The sequence below is a fragment of the Podarcis erhardii genome (genome assembly GCF_964252035.2).
Source record: "Podarcis erhardii genome assembly, chromosome: 9".
NCBI classification, from domain to species: Eukaryota; Metazoa; Chordata; class Lepidosauria; order Squamata; family Lacertidae; genus Podarcis; species Podarcis erhardii.
Window position 1 is genome coordinate 2,640,187 of NC_138512.1, and position 18,626 is coordinate 2,658,812.

The window sequence follows — 18,626 nt, forward strand, 5'->3', positions numbered from 1 at the left end:
AAAAAAAAAGAGGATAGGAAAAGAAATGAGAGAGAGAGAGAGGAAGGAGGGGGAACTGTAGAGGGGGGGAGAGGAGGTTTATGTAAAACTTGGAACCATTGAGAGAAATCACCCTTAATGTGTCCCAAGTTTGAAATCTTAACATGCCAAATTCTTTTCACAGGTAAATATCAAAGAATTCCACCTCTCAATGGGATTTAAATCACAGACTTTGTTTGTGTGCATTTTAGGAACAGCATTTCCTGATAGGCTTCTCACATGAAATAATTTTCCCTTTTAACAGGATATGTGAACCCCGATAACAAAGTGTTTGTCCCTTTTTCTCCCACAACAACTTTCTTTCTGTTCTGTGAAATCCCTGCTGTATTAACTTTCTTTCTGTTCTGTGAAATCCCTGCTGTATTAGTGACTTCCATCTCTTCGTGGCTTTGACACTTTTTAAGTTACAAATAATCTGTTTTCATTTATTTAATCCGTTTTTCCATGATATCTATGAAGCTAATCGAAGCATAACCAAACATTGTTTGTGGAATGGTATTTGTTTACCTTTTGCCTGAGCATTTCTTATTAATTCTGTCATTTTGGCTAGTTCAAGGTACTTGCACAACTTTAAATTGCCATTAAGTCATTTTCCAGTATTTTGCTATTAACATTCTAGCCGATGTTGTCACATCAAGAAACACTCTTTTATTTTCATTGTTACTTCAGATTTCTTAAAATTCTGTGTCTTAGCATTTATTTATTTTGGTTCCTCATAGGTCATTGTGTGTGTGTGTTTGTGTGTGTGTTTTATTATTATTTTAACTGTGTCTTTTAAGTCCACCCTGCCCTTACAGGATATCATTTCTACAAGTGTGTTATTACAGATCCAATGAAAAGCTTCGCTACCACGAGACTTATTACCTGCAACAACAACAGACACAGTTTTCAAAGTGGCCACAGCAATTTCTTTCAAAGGGGAGGAGTTGAATTGCAAGGAGATTTTTTGACTTTTATATTCAACTGATATTTAATTAGTTTGTTGTGTATTATGTGTTATTATGTAGGAATGTTGAAATGTGTTTGACAGTGTTATTTCCACAAAGGGAGGAATTTGTGTGTGTGTGTGTGTAATTGTCTTATGTTTAATGTATACTGCCTTATTCCTTATACCCCAATGGAGGATTTTCATACACTTTATGCTTTCTAATGGATCAAGCTATTGTGTAGTTCAATGTTTAGATAACCACATTTCGCTGTCCCACCTGGCACACTGCCAACCTTCCCTACCCATTTTAAAATGTGTTAAAACTCGCTTTACCAAGGAGAAGCTTCAGGAAGGTGTATATGCCTTGATTTAGCAGGAATGATCCCTTATAGAGTTAAATTGACTTATTTGGACAAGTGCCCTTTTAAGAATGGTTTTCTTTTAACAGATTGGTTTGAAGAGTTGAGAACCATGGGGAAAGATAAATTCAAATTGGACTCAGTTTGAATTGGGCAAGTGTATCCAGGCTGCAATTAGCTTTTGGTCCTTAAAGTGCAAGTGCGCAACTTCCCATGACTGCAAGACCAATAATAAAACCCCCATAGGAAGCCAAGGCAAGGACATTTCCCTCAGGACGTGCCCGAACCTATGGCAGCTGTGGTGAGTGCCAGGCAACATGGTTAATATGAAAGCCCTAAGTGGATTCACCAGGGATTGCCACTACTGTGAGACCACAGAAAAGCTACCGTGACACCTGAGAACACAAAAATGGCGGGGGACAAAGCAAACTGCATTTTTTTCCAGTCAGTAGTGGACCTTCCTGCTAAATGTAAAGCATAGACCACTATTGAACAAAATACAACAGGTGTCCTTTTATGCGATATCCTATATCCAGCTATCTGCACTACTATACTTGCAAGTGGCCTTAAGAGGCATGATTTGCAAGTCCCCTTCAGGTTTGCACAAACCCACACATCTAGTACGATAGATACAAAGTTATTATTTAGTGCATATCTATATAACATAAACATACATTGTATTGGTCCGTGTTGCTCCCTCCTTTGTTGCCCTGCTCAACCAACCTCCTTTTCCATTAGGGCCTATTCCCACTCACATGGCACCCCTACCTTCACCGAGATTTAGGGTGCGGAGAAAAGATTTGCAAGTTCTTACAGAACTTTAATGCAAATCTATCTCCGAATGGGGGACTGTTACGGAAGGGGGGGGGCATGTCTTCTTCACCTTCTTCTTCGCTACAATATATCAATTTATTTCCAATTGTCAAAAGGGACTAAAATCTATAAAATTCATAGAAAATCAGCGTGCCAGTTTGCTCAATTACTCTAGGACTCCATCACACCTCCCCTGTCCAGCATAATCCCTCAAGCAAGGTGTCAAGGTGATCAGCCTTTCCTCCAGGCAATGTCAGGTGGCAGACTATGCATATTTGGGACCATTGTTTTCTCATCCCCAGGAAGTGTTTATCTGTGCATATCTCCAGCTCTGCATATTCCCCCCTCCCTCCTCCATATGTTAATCTGTGTAACCCCTCCACCTTCCTGAAGTGCTGATCTGTGTAACCCCCCACCTTCCTGAAGTGCTGATCTGTGTAACCCCACCTTTCTGTGATGTATTCATGACGTGTTTTGCACTGTATTCTGGGACATGGAGGGAGTTTCAAAAACTCATGTCACCCCTTTCTCACTGTTCAATCTCGCCTTGAACCTGTTGCGCAATAAACTTGGATCTTCTGCAGTTTGCTCCTGTCTCCGGCTGAGCTCATTTTCCTCCGCAGGGACCCACGGACTTAGTCCGATGAGCTGGGTGGCAGAGCAGCCTCGCACCCAGATTTTTGCCGTAACATTGACCAACATGATGATGATGATATTATTATTTATACCCCACCCACCTGACTGTGTTTCCCCGGCCACTCTGAATGGCTTCCAGCACATATAAAAGCATAATAAAACACCAAACATTAAAAACTTCCCTTCTGATGTCTTTGAAAATACAAATTCCCTTTCCTTGGTTGTCCCAGTGTGTCCCATCTGCAGTGTGGTTCATATTTGGACATTTTGGGGGGAAGCAGCAGAGTCTGGGGTAAGAGTTGGGCTGCTTCCTTGTCCCAGCACCCAAAGGAAAGGTATCTTGGAAAACAAAAAAACTCAAATGTGCACAAAATGTGCCTATGTTAATTTCTGCATATAGATGCAACCTTTGGAGAAAATCCCTCTCCTTGAAGGCCGAGATGCGGGGAAGCCTGAGAGCAGACAGCGCTCTGCCCTCCGTCGGTCTGCAGCGCCAGAACTCCTGGGCCCCCTTCCTGGAAGCAGCCGGGGGGGGGCGGGGGGGCTGCCCAGCCCTTGGGGCAGAGTGCCAGGCAAGGACCTGCACCTACCGGGCAGCCTTGGGCCAGTCACTGCCTCGCAGCCTAACCCCCCTCACAGGGTCATTGTGAGAATAAAACAGCAGCAGAGAGGTATGTGCACCACTTGAAGCTATTTGGCGAAAAAATGGGAAATGAATGTAAACACTGTAATAATAATGATGCCACCATGTTTCAAACAACCCTTCACTGTACTCTAATCATATTAATAAATTGTTTTATCTTGTTTTAAATTGTTGTATTTGAGTTTTTTAATGGAAAGGCTGGTATAAATATTGTTATAACTTATTTTTCTTATTATTATTGACACACAGGATAGATATAATAAATAATAATATATTCATTGTATGCCACCTATCTGACAGGGTTGCCCCAGCTACTCTGGGCAGCTTGCAACAAATTAAAACACAGGAAGACATAAGAAACTTCCCTATACAGGGAAGTGAATTCGGGTGGGGATCACTACTCAGCTTCAATATTAATAATAATAATAATTTATTATTTCTACCCCACCGATCTGGTTGTGTTTCCCCAGCTGCTCTGCCCAGCAAACAGAAGCAAAGACCTTGGGTCAGTCAGGAGCTCTCGGGGGGGGGGCCTACAAAGTACCTTCAGATATTTGAAGGAAAGGTCCAGCAATAGAATAATAAGCTTTCCCAAAAATATTTATTTAAAGTGATTTTCACCCCACTCTTCAGATGAAAATAGGCTTCCAAAGCAGCTTACAGCAATCAGTAAAAATCTGGTCCCTGCCTACAGGCTTACAATCAAGGGCACAAAAGGCAAGGGGGTTGTGGGGGGAGGAGGAAAAAAGCAAACACAGGCATTAGTTTTTGTCAGACGTTCCAGAGGCCTGTGTGTGTGGGCTCTGCCCAATGGAATAAATCTGAAATTCTTTGAAAAACTAGATTTTGGAAGCAGGATGAAATTATACAAAGGATAAATACCGGTAAGTATTGGCATAATTCATTCAGGTAGCAGTATTCTAGATTCCCTGATCATAACATCTGGAACTTTAATCTGGGCAGAGCCCCATTTTAAAACTGTAAATCTGAGCAGCCCATAACCATGTAACCCAACATTTAGGAGGGCCCCTTTTTGGCATATGCTTCAGCTGTGTTAAACCAGATCATCTCCACCGCCTTTTGGCCCATCTCAAAGAGCAGCAGCAAGCGCTTCCATCCTGTCTTGGACGTGGTCATCAAGTACTCTTCGTTCTGGGGCTGCAGGAGGGTGGTGTGGGCAGCCATCACGAGAGACTGAGCAAACCTCCCACTCACTAGGAGAAACAGGGCATCTCGCTCCTCCTCTGTCAGCGGGACGATGCTTTCATATCCCGCGAGAACGTGGCCCCCCACGCTGAGGGGTTCCTTGCTTTCAATCATCATGTACATGATGAGTATCGCTACTTCAAACACGTAGTAGCCATAGCTCATGTCGCTAAAGTCCAAAATACCAGACACCCTGTACTGTGAGCATTTAGGGGAAGTAAAATCGGTATCTACTAGAATATTGTGGTCATTGAGATCTCCATGAATGATACCTGAAAGTGGAGAACGAAGAAAAACTGATATAATTCAAGTGTAACAGAATGTTGCAGTGCTGAATGCTTCTGTTCAGGATTCCAGCCACTCCATGTCATTTTATCCTGTTTCCCCTCCCCAACTGTCAGGCCAATGAGGATGCTCAGTCCTCACTGGGGTGTCTTTTGGGGCTGAGCTCCCCTTCCCCTTAGAACTTCCCCTCTAGATTACTTTTTGCACTTCTGTAACCCTTGGAGTTTCCCCCAAGCCTGCCAATGCCTCCCACTTGGGCATGGAACTATGGAACCCCCTCCCACAGGAGGCAGGGGCGACCACCAATCTGGATGGCTTCAAAAGAGGATTACACACATTCATGGACAAGAGGGCTGTGGGCAGCTGCCAGCCAGGATGCCCTGTGCTCTGCCTCCACAGCTACCTGCAAGTGCAGGAGGGGAGGTGACTGCTGTTGTGTTCAAATTCTGCTTGCAGACTTCCCACAATGGGCATCTGGTTGGCCACTGTGAGAAAAGGATGCTGGCCTAGATGGCCACTGGCCTGATCCAGCAGGGTCTTCTTATTGTGATGTTGTTTTGACTGGAAAAGTATTGGCCTGAACATTGGAAAGGGAGGCAACAATCTGTTTAGAATAATATACAGTAGGCCCTGCCTTACAATGCAATTTGATGCATGGCTCTGCAGAAATCAGTTATCCAGAGTTCAGTGGTACTTTAAGGCTCACTATTTTAATCTAATTTGGGGCCTAATATACAACTGAGCACTACCGCGTCACAGGGAAGTTAGAGATACCACATGCATGAAGCATCTCTCTCCCCACCCACCTCCCTCAGGCACATAAAAAACACTTAGGAAAATTAAAATAAAATAGTCAGAGGCACACCTAGGGACTGTGAAACCAGCCCCCACCAGGGGCACAAGCCATGCCCCCCCCGCATAAATTACCTATCAGACTATGGCATGCATGACCGATATGTGTGTGCAGACAGTGCCGGTGTCGCAGCGAGATCAACTGCAAGAGGAGCTTCCCATCCTTCTTGCACCTTCTCGTAAAGTGGGCTTTTTCTGGGGGGGGGGGGCGGTGCTGGTACAGCTCCTGGCCAAGGTATGCCTCTGCAAACACCAACAACTACAGTGGAACCTCGGGTTGCAAATGTGATCTGTGTGGGAGGTACGTTCACAACCCGCAGCACTGCGACTGTGCATGACGCAATTCAGCGCTTCTGCGCTGTGTTCCAGGACTTCTGGGTTCGGTGTTTCCATAACCCGAAAATGCGCAACTTGCAGCGATTGCAACCTGAAGTATGACTGTATATTACTGTGCATTTCTTTAAAAAGATACTCACAGGGCCGGAAGGAGTGTAGGTTTGGCACTATTTTACGCCTGAACTGATCAATGGCCCATTTCACTGCGTCCAGATATTCGCTCCGGCCCAGCTCATGAATGTATTGCTCCAGGAGAGGGACATTAGCCAGATTCCAGATGAAGCCGCCTCGGTGGAGACTTCTCGCCAATGGATGCTGGAATTTCTTTTGGGTGGCGGAGGACGGGGGTGGGGCAGGAATACATTGTTTCAATTAAAAACAAAACAAAATCGCTGAGTGCATATGGGCAGTGTTGCTGTGATGCCTTCAGTGGCTGTCCAGAGTTTCAGGCAGAGGCCTTACCCCCTCCAACCTGGAAATACTGGGGGGCACTGAACCCCAGACCTTCTGCATTTTCCCCTCCCCCCACCCCCATGTGAGCATTTTCAGCTTTCTCCATTACCCAAACATTGGAGCCAAATATCTCACATTGCCTAATGGTTACAGACTGGCACCAGCAGATGCACATAAAAGCGATATAAAGTCAACAAAAAATGTTTAGCCCACCCAAATCCCAGGTTGACCCCCCCAGCACCCAAACTGCTGGCTTACTCCATGGCGTTGCTGGAAATTAAAATAGCAGCTAGTCTTAGTTATGGGGCTCACCTAAAACTAAGGCATATTCCAAAATCTCACCTCTGTGAGCGTTTTGTCCATCCTGGCTGCCATCCGCCCAAGTTCATACAGAAGAGGAGGACTCGTGTGGATTGTGGCCACCGTTTTGCCTGGGAGGTAGCTCAACAGCCGCACTATATATGCTCTTTTGGCAGAGCCAGTGTCTAAGAAGCAAAGAGATTTAATATTATTCAGTAACATTCACATACAGAAGAGCTCTAAGTTGTTACACAAAAGGATATCACAGCAATAAAAAAACTGACTTTAAAAACAGTAATAATAAAATTATCAAAATATAAATAAGAGTTTCAAAAAACAAATGCAATACAATCACATTCCTATTTTCCAGGGACAGTCCTGGGTTTACAGAAGCCACCCAGTTTCTGATTTGATCCTGGAATGGCCTGCTTTTTGTTAGGACGTCCCTATTTTCATCGGAGAAATGTTGGCACCAAGAAAATAAGTAACTGTACAACCTTTAGAAGACATCTGAAGGCAGCCCTCTATAGGGAGATTTTATAACGTTTAATGTTTTATAATGTTTTCATACATGTTGGAAGCTTCTCAGAGCGGCTGGAGCAACACAGCCAGATGGGCAAAGTATAAATAATAAAATTGTTGTTGTATAGGACACCCCTATTTTCATCAGGGAAATGTTGGAGGGTATGGGATCACAAGCAGGGAGACTGCAGCTGCCCTCCTGTTCTGCTTGTGAGCTGCTCAAAGGCAGCTGGTCTCCTGCTGGACTAGATGGGATCTGGCACCAGCAGAATAGCAATGTTGGATGCATCTTCAACCCCCTCACCTACGGATTCCAGAAACATTATTCCACCCTCTTTTGTGGAATGAGGAGTTTGCACGGGAAAGCCCTCGCCATTCAGGAATATCATGACCTGGGTCTGCACCTCGATGAGTTCAGTGTTCTGGCTGTCTTCACAATTGATTATTTTGAGGACAAAAGTCTGGGCGCTCTCTGCTTTCCCTTCGAGTGCAGCCGAAGCACACACATAGAAATTCTGATCATCATAGCTCGGCAACGGTTTGAGCGCCAACACTGTTAATCCGAATATCTTTTGGACCAATTCAGTGGCTTGCTTTTTGCTGAATGCTGGCTTCTTAAGAGGCTGTTGCTTATTTTCAGCCGACATTGTGCATCTGTAAGAGGATAGTAATAACAATCAACAATGACAAAGAACAGAACATTTAGATTGAGTTTTGCAGGTAAGCTACTGTGCATGCAACACCTTAAATCAGAATTCTGGGTGTAGTACTCTAGGAGTTTGTCAGCTGAACGACAAAAGTTGGCAGCAAACAAGAGTTTTATGATTTTGTTCTCAGGGAGATCCTATTTTGATAACAGGTCCCACTTGAAAATTCGACTGCAAAACTCTCCAACAGAGACCCTTGGACTCTGTTAAACAAAGTGAGAAGCTTCCTAACCTTTGTACATAAAAAAAAACTTACATGTAGCAACAACGAGGTACAACAATCCTTCTTCACATTGCACATAACTTATGGAATTTGCAGCAATGGTGACAGGGGGTGGTGGAACAGACAAATTTATTTCAGGGCTTTAAAAGGTGGCTGGCGCTGTGGCTTAAACCACAGAGCCTAGGACTTGCTGATCAGAAGGTCAGTGGTTCGAATCCCCGTGACGGGGTGAGCTCCCGTTGCTGGGTCCCTGCTCCTGCCAACCTAGCAGTTCAAAAGCACATCAAAGTGCAAGTAGATACAGTGGTGCCCCGCAAGACGAACGCCTCGCAAGACGGAAAACCCGCTAGACGAAAGGGTTTTCCGTTTTGGAGGCGCTTCGCAAAACGAATTTCCCTATGGGCTTGCTTCGCAAGACAAAAATGTCTTGCGAGTTCCTGCAGGGTTTTTCCCCTTTCCCCCCCTTTTCCTAAGCCGCTAAGTCGCTTATCAGCTGATCCGCTGATAAGCCGCTTAACAGCTGATTGCTAAAAGCCGCTAAACCGCTAATAGCACTAATCCGCTAAGCTGTCAATGGGCTTGCTTCGCAAGACGAAAAAACCGCTATACGAAGAGCCTCACGGAACGGATTAATTTCGTCTTGCGAGGCACCACTGTAAATACTGGTGTAGGTACTGCTCTGGCAGGAAGGTAAACGGCGTTTCCATGTGCTGCTCTGGTTCGCCAGAAGCGGTTTAGTCATGCTGGCCACATGACCTGGAAGCTGTACACTGGCTCCCTTGGCCAATAAAGCGAGATGAGCGCCAGAACCCCGGAGTCGGCCACAACTGGACCTAACGGTCAGGGGTCCCTTTACCTTTAAAGTCCCACCACCAGATCAGGGATTCTCTCCTCGGGGTGTGAAGTCATAGCGCTGTGTGAGCGGTGCCAAAATGACCTCTCCCCCGGGGCACAAGCCTGGGCCGTGTGCCCACAACAGCAGCAAGAATACTTATTGCAAAGTACTGGAAGACACAAGATTTACCCACCCGGGAAGAATGGCAGATGAAGGTGATGGACTATATGGAACTGGTGGAAATGACTGGCAGAATCCGAGACCAAGGAGAAGAGTTGGTGGAAGAAGATTGGAAGAAATTTAAAGTTTATTTACAGAAACATTGTAAAATTAAGGAATGTTAGAAGGATGTTGGAATGAAGTTATGTGGTTTTAGCAGAAATGTTATAAAGGATTAAGTAAAAATGGATTGTTAATTGGTGAAAGAAGAGAATGTAAAATTACAGTATATTAAGATAAATTATTAGGATAAAAACAAAGATGGAAAGGATTTGCTGAAATATCCAACTGAACTAGAATACAAAAAAGGGAGGTGTGAGGTGGTCAAGGAAACAAGCAAATGAAAGATAAGTTATGGGAAGGTTTGATTTGTTTTTTTAATTGTTTGTATTTTTCTGTTTTTTTTTTGTTTTTACTTATTGTGATGCATTGTCTTGTGTTTTTTTGCTTAATTTGGTTTTTTTTCCCTTTTGTAACCTTTAAAACTTGAATAAATATTATTATTATTTTTTTTAAAAAAGCCTGGGCCGTGTGCATGGAGGTCCTGGGCTGTCCAGATGAGAAGACCCCCCCTCTTGGCCTCACGGATGGGGTCCAAAGGAAAGCAGAGCACCAGCTTGGCTGCAGGTGTTGCTGGAAGGAGGCATACAGGAGACATCCAACCGTCTTAGGGACTCGACTCCAGATTTGTGTAGGCTTTACTCCTTGGCCTTATCTTCTCCTGAAGATGTCCCACAAGGCACCAGAGTTTGCCTTCTCCTAGGTGGACTCCCTTGAGCCCCATCTGCCCCTCGCTTTCCTCTACAGAAATTGCCTTCTTGATTGTTGGACCCACTCTGGGTCTCGTCTGCTCAATCTGCCAGACTCTGTCTTTGCATGCAGGAAGTCCCTGACTCACTGAGGATTTGAGACCAGGTGGAGGCCTTGATCAGATGGCCAGTCAAAGTCTTTCCTGGGAATGTGGCCGTGGTTACCTGCCAATAGCATCTAGGAACCACAGGGGAGAGCTGAGTGCAGGGTGGGGTACAAAAGGTGGACAAACTACCCCAGAAGGAGCACAACGTGTCCCCCACCAGAGGTACTACCCCATACACCACAGAGATCATTCACATGCACAAATGAGTACAGTGGTACCTCGGGTTAAGTACTTAATTCGTTCCAGAGGTCTGTTCTTAACTTGAAGCACCACTTTAGCTTAATGGGGCCTCCTGCTGCTGCTGGAGCACGATTTCTGTTCTCATCCTGAAGCAAAGTTCTTAACCTGATGTAATATTTCTGGGTTAGTGGAGTCTGTAACCTGAAGCGTATGTAACCCGAGGTACCACTGTACTTGCTAGCACAAACAATCTGGCCTGGGTAACCCAATTCACACACGGAGCATGATCAAATTCACTGTGCTATTTCAATTCACAAGTATTTTCCCAGTGAAAGTTCTCTTACCAGGACAACCAGGAATGCTTTCCTTCTTTCCTGCTTCTCTTTTAGTAAGTGGGCTGCCCGCTGAACTGCCAGCTGAGAAAAGAGGTCTCTCACTTAAGTTTTTGAGCGTGGCGCACCGGCAGGCCAAGCCCAGCAGGAGGCGCTGGAGCTCCTCCCGGGAAAGGCTCTGCCGGCTTGAAGCTGCGCCTTGAAAGGAGAAGATCTGCTGCGAACGGGGCTGAGCTTTCGCTCCTGCGGAAGAGCTCTGCCCGGGGCTCCTTCCTGCGCCTCTCGGAGCGCGAAATGCAAAGCTCTTTTTTTAGCTGCCTGGGAAAGCTTAGAAGGAAGCTTCTGATTGGCTGCAAACAAGCAGCCTCCCCCTCCCTCCCCATTCATTTCTGTGTCCGCCCCCTCCGAAAAGGAAAGGAGGACCCTGGTTTCAGCGAGGCCAACCCACAAAGAGACGAAGATTTCAACTTGCCCAATTCAGTATTTTACTCCCTTTTTTGCGGGGGGTGGGGATTATTGCTTAGCAACCGGCGTGAGGAGGCACCAGCAGTTGAACAGGAAAGATTTGCAAGCTAATTAGCTGGCAAAATGCCATCAACCTTTTAGTATTTTTGGATTTCAGTTGTTCCTTCTGGGCCTGCAAGGGCTCCAGTTTGTGCCACAGCTACAAGACGCATTAAAACTTGCAGATGGAACAGCTGGCAGCAAAAGTAACCGAGAACCTCGTGGCATCCTCAGTACCATGAGGATCACTAATTAATGATACTTATAACTTCCAAGCACTATATAAATGTTACACATTATCTTTACATGGACCTGGAGAGCTAGTCACTATTATGATGATGATGATGGTGATGATGATGATGATCAAGCTTGTGAGTTCTCAGCACAGGTGGTATTCAAACTGCTAGTAGTCAATTAACCACTATGTTGCCTCATTTTGTTTATTATGGTATATGCTTTTGTGGATCTCATCAGATTTCACAGTTTTAAGTAGATAGGCGTATGCAGGGTGGATAAAAATCAATGGTGTTTTTTTAAAAAAGCAAAAAACCAAAACCAGATTTTTTAAATTTAAATCAGATTTTTATATTTAAATCAGTTTTTTAAAATCTTAATTGGATTTTTAAAATGAAATGCATTTGGAGGAAAAAAAATCTTTCTACAGCTAGTTTTCTATTGAAGTTACATTAAAGTCCAAAGGCTATTCATCAGGAAATAAGGATTTGTTTAAAGTTTTTCATGTGTGCTAAAACTCAGTCTAAGATTTTGGATATTTTTTTTTTAATTAACCACATCAGTTAACAAACATGGATACATATGCTATAATGTCATTGTTTTAGTTAAATAAATTGTTTAAATTGTTTAAATTAAGGCAATTATTATTTTTCTCCTTCCAATAAAGTACAGCAGAAAAGTTGTCCAAATATAAACAGTTAAACCTCACAATAATTTCATAATTATCTGTCTATGTATTTCTAATAGTATAACCAAATCAGTAATTTTTGATATAACGGTAAAAACTATTGTGAAAATTTATTATTCTAAAAATGAAACCCTATCTGGTTGTCAATATTAAGATGATACCAGCAAGAATGAGTCTTTCTGTAAAAAAAAAAAAAAAAGTCTTACCGACTAGTGATTTAAACTGTGATTTAAATCGATTTGATTTAAATCAAATCCACCCTGCCAGCTCACCCCCAAATGCTGCAGATTTTCCTTGAGGAATCAGATGTAGGGTGTGTAGCAGCTGAAGTTGCTACTGTCTTGACCCAGTGGGGCTTCGGAGTAGACCTGCTAAATATTTATTAAAGGGGCGACTGTATTCAGATTGCAAGGTAAGTAAAGCAAGCGCCTCTCTGACCGAGGAACGGCTGTGAGGTAAACCCAACTCATGGCTGGCCAATCCCCCTTTGATGCTGCTCTGGCCGGCAGCCGTGGTTGGGAGTGGTGGGCGAGTGCGGGAGCGAGGCCCGTAGGACGGCAGCATTCCCCTTGGTGTGGCGGGCCTTGCTGCTTCGTCCCCGCCTCAAGGATGGGAGAAGGGAGCTGGGCAAGCGCCTTGCCTGGCACTCCGCACATGCTGTACGCCGGCTCCCTCAGCCGGTAAAGCAAGATGAGCGCCGCAAGCCCATAGTCGGCCACGAGTGGACCTAATGGTCAGGGGCCCCTTTACCTTTAAACTTAAATCATATTACATTATAAGTGTTATAATCCCGGTAGCATTTTTAGATATCTACAGTGGTCTTTAAGTTACTCTATAATTTTTCCCACTCTTGTGAGTGCTTCTTTGTCATCTATCATGTAGAGTGTGCAGCTTGATTGTGTCTTCCTTGTGCAATTTAATCTGCCCAAATCTTTGTGCCACAGCTCTCCTCTACTACGGTACTGCCAACAGAATCTTGTTCTGTGTACTCAGGCTTCCTGGCCACATGGAACCTTGTTCTTGCACAGGCACCTACGATAGGTTATTTTGTGTTCCTACTCCTACAAACACACCCACACCCACACCCTATTGCCCTGATTTTCTTTCTTCTTTATGACACACAGCTGCATTTCGTGAAGATGGACTGGTTATTTGAAGCGGCTCTTCCTAAGCCCAGTTTTATCAAGCATATTTATCACATTTAATGTTATGCGCAAACTTTCTTTTTGCTCTTGCATTCAGCAGCCTGTTTTAAAGACACAGAGCGCCCTCTCGCGGGCAGAGAAATTATAAACCTTTTTAGATAAATGTGTACAACTCTGTGTACGTACTTAGGCTGGCTTGGGGAGAGCGGGGCTCTGCATTGCACACTGCAGCTGCCTCCCAACTGGTATTCTTTGGTAAGTGAAGTTTTGCCGCAGGCTGGAAAATGTAGGTTGTGCAATTAAAGTAGATTTGGTGCTGCTGTGCAGCAAACCCACTTCCAGTAAACAAAGAAACAAACAAACAAACAAACAAACGGTGGTGGCACTTCCTCTCTGGGCAGTGGAGCCACTGCACCAGCTCAAAATTTGCCTTGCTCCTTCGCTTACTCCTTCATTATTCTGTCATTTTACATTTGTCTCATGTTGACTTGTCTTCCGCTCACTCAGACACTGGCTCAGGTATAGGTGGGAATGGGATATATTACAACTTTTTATTCCTGAGCCCCATTTGGAAACAAATATTTCACAATCACATCCCAGAACATTCCTAGTAATTAATTACAGATGGAGTTTAAGGATTAGTCAGCCAGTATATTTATTATTTCAGTTAATCGTATTTTAAGATTCCTGTGTTTCCAACAGTGAGTATGTGAACAATTCGGTCCAAAATCTGCTTGTAAGCTGGATTGTTGCCAAAGCTCTCCAGTAACCTTTTGCTCTCGTTTCACTGGAGCCCATACAGCTGCTCATTTGGGGGCAGAAGACACATTTGCAAACACATTTCTGTATATAAGAGCAGGAGCTAAAGTACCAGCATTCAGGTCAGGAGCCCTATGCACTGTGTACCATTTCACAAGCAATGCTACAATTTGCTAAGATAGAATCAAAATCTCCTCAGCACAAAGTCCCCTCATGCCACGTCCTCACTTGGCATTTTTCAACGGTTCCCTTGATGCCCTCAGACGTTGATCGGGGGCTAGATTTATTCTGCGAATATTAAGCTCTGTGGCAAAGGCTCTTGCCTTTTGGTAGAAGTAGAGAGACTTCTCTCGGTCCACCAGGAAGTTGTGGTAAATTATCGCAAGTCTTGTGTAAATCTTCAGTTGAGCCTTTTTGTTGCCCAAGTCCATGGCAGCTGCAAGGGCCAAGTTATAGTATCCAGCAGCATCAAAAGCGTCCTGAAACAGTGCAGCAAGATATGAGCCACGGTGGAATTTCATACGGACAACAATTTACAAATATTCTAAGTAATACCTAAGAATAACCATCACACCTTGCAGGCAGCGAAATTGCTACTTGTTGTGAAGTGTGATAATTATTTTTGCCATTTATAACTCTAGTCACTCCAATTCATAGAGGGTGAGTTGTTGTGCCTATTTTTGTTTTGCTTTATGGCCTCATCATCCAAGTAGCAGCCTGTACTTTATCTCACTAAATTTGGATTTTCTCCAATAAAGGAAGCAATATAGTATTTTTCTAAAGTTTCTCCAGAACAGGTAAACAAATGCCCAGGTTCATGCCCACAATGGACCTCAGAATCAAAATAGATTTTGGAGCCACAAAAATGACTACATTCATGTGGTCACAAAGGCACATGAACGTGCACACAGAAACTGCAACCCATGCACACACTGATGACACAAAGACTTTCAGACACTTTAAACTTCATGCCTCTCCCTCTTATATTTCCTGCTGTATTTAGTGACAGGGCGGTATCTGACTAAGTCATACTTGGTGTTGAATCTGATCTGCTCCATAAAATTATGGAACAGCTCAGAAACTCAACATTATGAAAGCATTGTCTTTTATCTTAAGCAAAACCCAGCAATATGACTAAAACCAAGGCCACCCCACTCTCCTCTCTCATCCCCTTATTCATCATCTTTGAGAGCAAGACAGCACCCCAATCCTCAACAACCCCCCCAAAAAGTGGCTACAAGCAAAATCCCCAAACTGCTTGTTTCCCTTTTTAAAATGTGTTTCTGCAAATTTGAACTTGGGGCAGAACATCATTGGACTGAAAGGTACAACTTGCCCACTTTGTTCCAGAAACTTCCTCGTGGGACTCAATCAATATGCCCAAGTTCTTGAAAAAAAGTGACAAATGTTTGGAAGACAGAAACAGAGGCCAGTGGTGAGGAGCATACACTAACCTTTCACCCACCAATCATCTGAACAGGGAATTAAAGAGTCCAATTCATTTCACACCAGCAAGCAAACTGACAAACCATTCCTAAGGCAGCACCTCGTAGGACATTTTTGACTTGGAATACTGGAATCCAACCCACCTAGTCAAGGCAAGGCTGTATAATCTCGGTCCCGTTACTTAATCCAGAGCATGCAAAAATGTTTTCCATATTCATATATCAATTCCATCCAAGTGTCTCACCTTTAAGTCATAGAATGTAATGTCTCCAAGAGCAAGGTACACTTTTACATAGTATAGGGCTTCCTCATCAAACTCAAGAGGTGAGGGGCAGAGAGACAAGGCTTTTAAGAAGAAGTGCTCAGTGAGTTCACATTGCCCTAGATGATGGTAGATAACAGCCAGCCGGTGATAGGCTATCCTTTCATTTAACAGATTCCCTAATGAGGTAAGCAAAAGAATCAGTACAGTGTGGAAATCGAAAGATGAGTTAAAACAAACAAGCACAGCACTGTATGCATCTGTGAATGACCTGGGTCAGATTCACACATACATGCTCCACATGTGCATGTGTGAAGGGGCCATTACAGGTAGAACTTAAATATCGTATTAACACACAAGTTTTTCAGTGGACTGGCATTCAAACATCCAGGGTCAAACTGTGGCCTGTTGATCCCTTCACTGTCATCTTCATAAAAGAGTGTTTTGAGTCTTAGATGAGAAGAGGCTGGTTAACTATTTTCCTGCTAACCATTTTCAGCTCTCCCCAGCCACCAATACATACATCTGTTTCCCCTTGCAGGGTTCAAAGTCTGCATTTGTGAAGTAAAGCTGCACCATCTGTTTGCCCCCTTTTGGGTGCATTTAGGACAGAAGAAGGGAGTCTTTTTAATCTGTCCAGCTGTGCACACTAAGAGAGAGATGCATCAATATCGCATATAGGCATGTGTTCCTCGTACACCTATAAGTTCCCCTTTCACTACTAGTTTGATTAAAAGACACACGTAATCCCAAGATGGAAACTGCTACTGGGAATCAAAAGAGAAGGTCATTCTCGCTCCTTGGGCTAATTCCACTTGCTACATGAAGCCCCTTTGAAATGAGGCAAGCAATATCTTTCTCCTTTATAAATACAATAACAGCCTGAGACGGCCCCAAAACAAGGCTTGGGAACCTGAAGTTTGGGACCAAATGATGCCTCCCAACTCTCCCCAGGCCAGACCCCTCACTGGCCCTGCCTATGGGCGTTCCCATTCCTGTCTGCAGCGACACTGCCGATTCTGTTAATGTGTCTTGCTTGGCTAGATGGAGACATGCATGTGTGTATAGACAGCTCTGAATGTGCAGCCAGCTCCATTCCAGCCATTAAAAGGGCAAGAGTCATATCCATAGGAACCAATGGGGCCAGGGTCCCTTGGGCCCCTCCAATAATTTTATTCTGGGGGAACAGGCCACTCAATATTCTCTCCCCCACCCACTTTCCTGCTCCCTTGCTCCTTGCACGGAGCAGCCCTGCTGAAGTGCATATTCTGTTATAGGGTAGTCCACAAACATTGTAGCTAAAGATTAATATCCAACTATGCAAAACTGGGTAAACACTAAATTAAAAGCAGAAGGTCACTTGAGGATTGCTCAGTTTTCCTTGTAGACCTCAAGTTCTTTAACCCTGTTGTAGCAAGAGAAGGAACATCTGTTCTAGTGTAAAGGAATAAAGATAGCACACAGATTGTGTTCACATCATGGGACATAGAAACCTTTCAGAGAAATATAAGGGCTGGTTTACACATGCAGTCACAAAGTGATGTATATGCAACCTCGTTTATTGATTTGCATGTTTTGAATTTAATATATTCCAACTTTCATATGCTGAGTCCCATGGACTGCAAGAAGATCAAACCTCTCCATTCGGAAGGAAATCAGCCCTGAGTGCCCACTGGAAGGACAGATCCTGAAGCTGAGGCTCCAAGACTTTGGCCACCTCATGAGAAGAGAAGACTCCCTGGAAAAGACCCTGATGCTGGGAAAGATGGAGGGCACAAGAAGAAGGGGGCGACAGAGGACGAAATGGTTGGACAGTGTTCTCGAAGCTACAAACATGAGTTTGACCAAACTGCAGGAGGCAGTCCAAGACAGGAGTTCCTGGTGTGCTCTGGTCCATGGGGACACGACTAAACGACTAAACGTCAACAAATATTCCAAGCGACCTATTGTAATTGGGTGGTAAACCAACCAAGTAGATCCATTAGTGCAATGACCTCTGGTGGCACAACACAGCTTCCCCTCCCTGTCTCTCACATGCCTCCAAATCTTTTCTGGATTTTCCCTCAACCCTCTAGAGTGGATCTGGGGAGATGAAGTTTTGTTGCATGCACAGAAATCCTTGCATGAAACTACTTTGCTGGATAATGCCCATTAACTTCAAGGTAGCATACAACAAATTTAGAAGCACAATTAGTTGAAAGCCTATCGCAGAAACAACAACCAGCAGTGGTATAACAGCTGGACCACCACAAAAATGTCTGATTCCTAGAGTTCAGGAGGAAGAAGTGCACACTTTCCTTCTGGAAATCCTTCCATGACATCATGGCAGCTGCAGAGAAGGCCTTACTGCTTGCTGCAAATGCTCCAATGTCATGAGCTTACAGAACATGAATTACAGTCCTCAAAGATGACCTCAGCTGATGGGTGGACTCATAGGGGGGAAAGACAGTCTCTAAATGGGTCATCATCCACAAATAGAAGATTAGTACCCCTTCAACATGCTTTTCAACAGCTAGTTCATACATTGTTGAGTTGTCAATTTTTAAGCAACGCGGAATGCAGCGGTGTATATGTATGTCTGAATAGGCCCCAAGTGACTTTTAAAAGACTTCTATACAGTTTTCCATATATTCTCCTTACCTAAATTGACACTGAGCATTAACGCTGTTTGTGCATACCCCAGACATTCATCATACACCTTTAGAGTTAACAGCAATCCCACCAGTTTGTTGAAGAGTCGGAGCTCAGCGTTGCTGTTCTTCATCTTAATAGCAAGTGGTAGAGCCTTGTCCTAAAAGGAGTAC

General features: G+C 44.0%; 2 protein-coding genes across 6 annotated transcripts in view; both read right to left on the reverse strand.

Moving 5' to 3' along the window:
- Positions 1–4,000: 4,000 nt before the first annotated feature.
- HYKK (hydroxylysine kinase) lies at positions 4,001–10,933 on the reverse strand. Its single transcript, XM_081876408.1, has 5 exons — positions 10,797–10,933; positions 7,677–8,026; positions 6,893–7,035; positions 6,238–6,421; positions 4,001–4,896 (listed from the first exon to the last, which is right to left on the reverse strand). The coding sequence occupies exons 2-5, from the start codon at positions 8,017–8,019 to the stop codon at positions 4,436–4,438; spliced, it is 1,131 nt and encodes a 376-aa protein (XP_081732534.1). The 5' UTR covers positions 8,020–8,026; positions 10,797–10,933; the 3' UTR covers positions 4,001–4,435.
- Positions 10,934–13,993: 3,060 nt separating this feature from the next.
- SH3TC1 (SH3 domain and tetratricopeptide repeats 1) overlaps positions 13,994–18,626 on the reverse strand; it is a 41,778-nt gene continuing 37,145 nt past the window's right edge. For all 5 annotated transcript variants that reach the window (XM_081876203.1, XM_081876205.1, XM_081876204.1 and 2 more), the window contains 3 exons: positions 18,463–18,613; positions 15,805–16,001; positions 13,994–14,593 (listed from right to left, as the gene is read on the reverse strand). In XM_081876203.1, the coding sequence (XP_081732329.1) occupies positions 14,339–14,593; positions 15,805–16,001; positions 18,463–18,613 (603 nt within the window). In that variant the 3' untranslated portion in view covers positions 13,994–14,338. The remainder of the gene's footprint in view (positions 14,594–15,804; positions 16,002–18,462; positions 18,614–18,626) is intronic.

Excerpts from the sequence above, each read along its gene's own strand:
- HYKK (XM_081876408.1), bottom strand. The coding sequence starts at position 8,019 with ATGTCGGCTGAAAATAAGCAACAGCCTCTTAAGAAGCCAGCATTCAGC. Across the intron at positions 6,422-6,892 it reads TGGACAAAACGCTCACAGAG|AAATTCCAGCATCCATTGGC; the intron begins GTGAGATTTTGG and ends GCCACCCAAAAG. Across the intron at positions 4,897-6,237 it reads CCTACACTCCTTCCGGCCCT|GTATCATTCATGGAGATCTC; the intron begins GTGAGTATCTTT and ends CTCCACTTTCAG.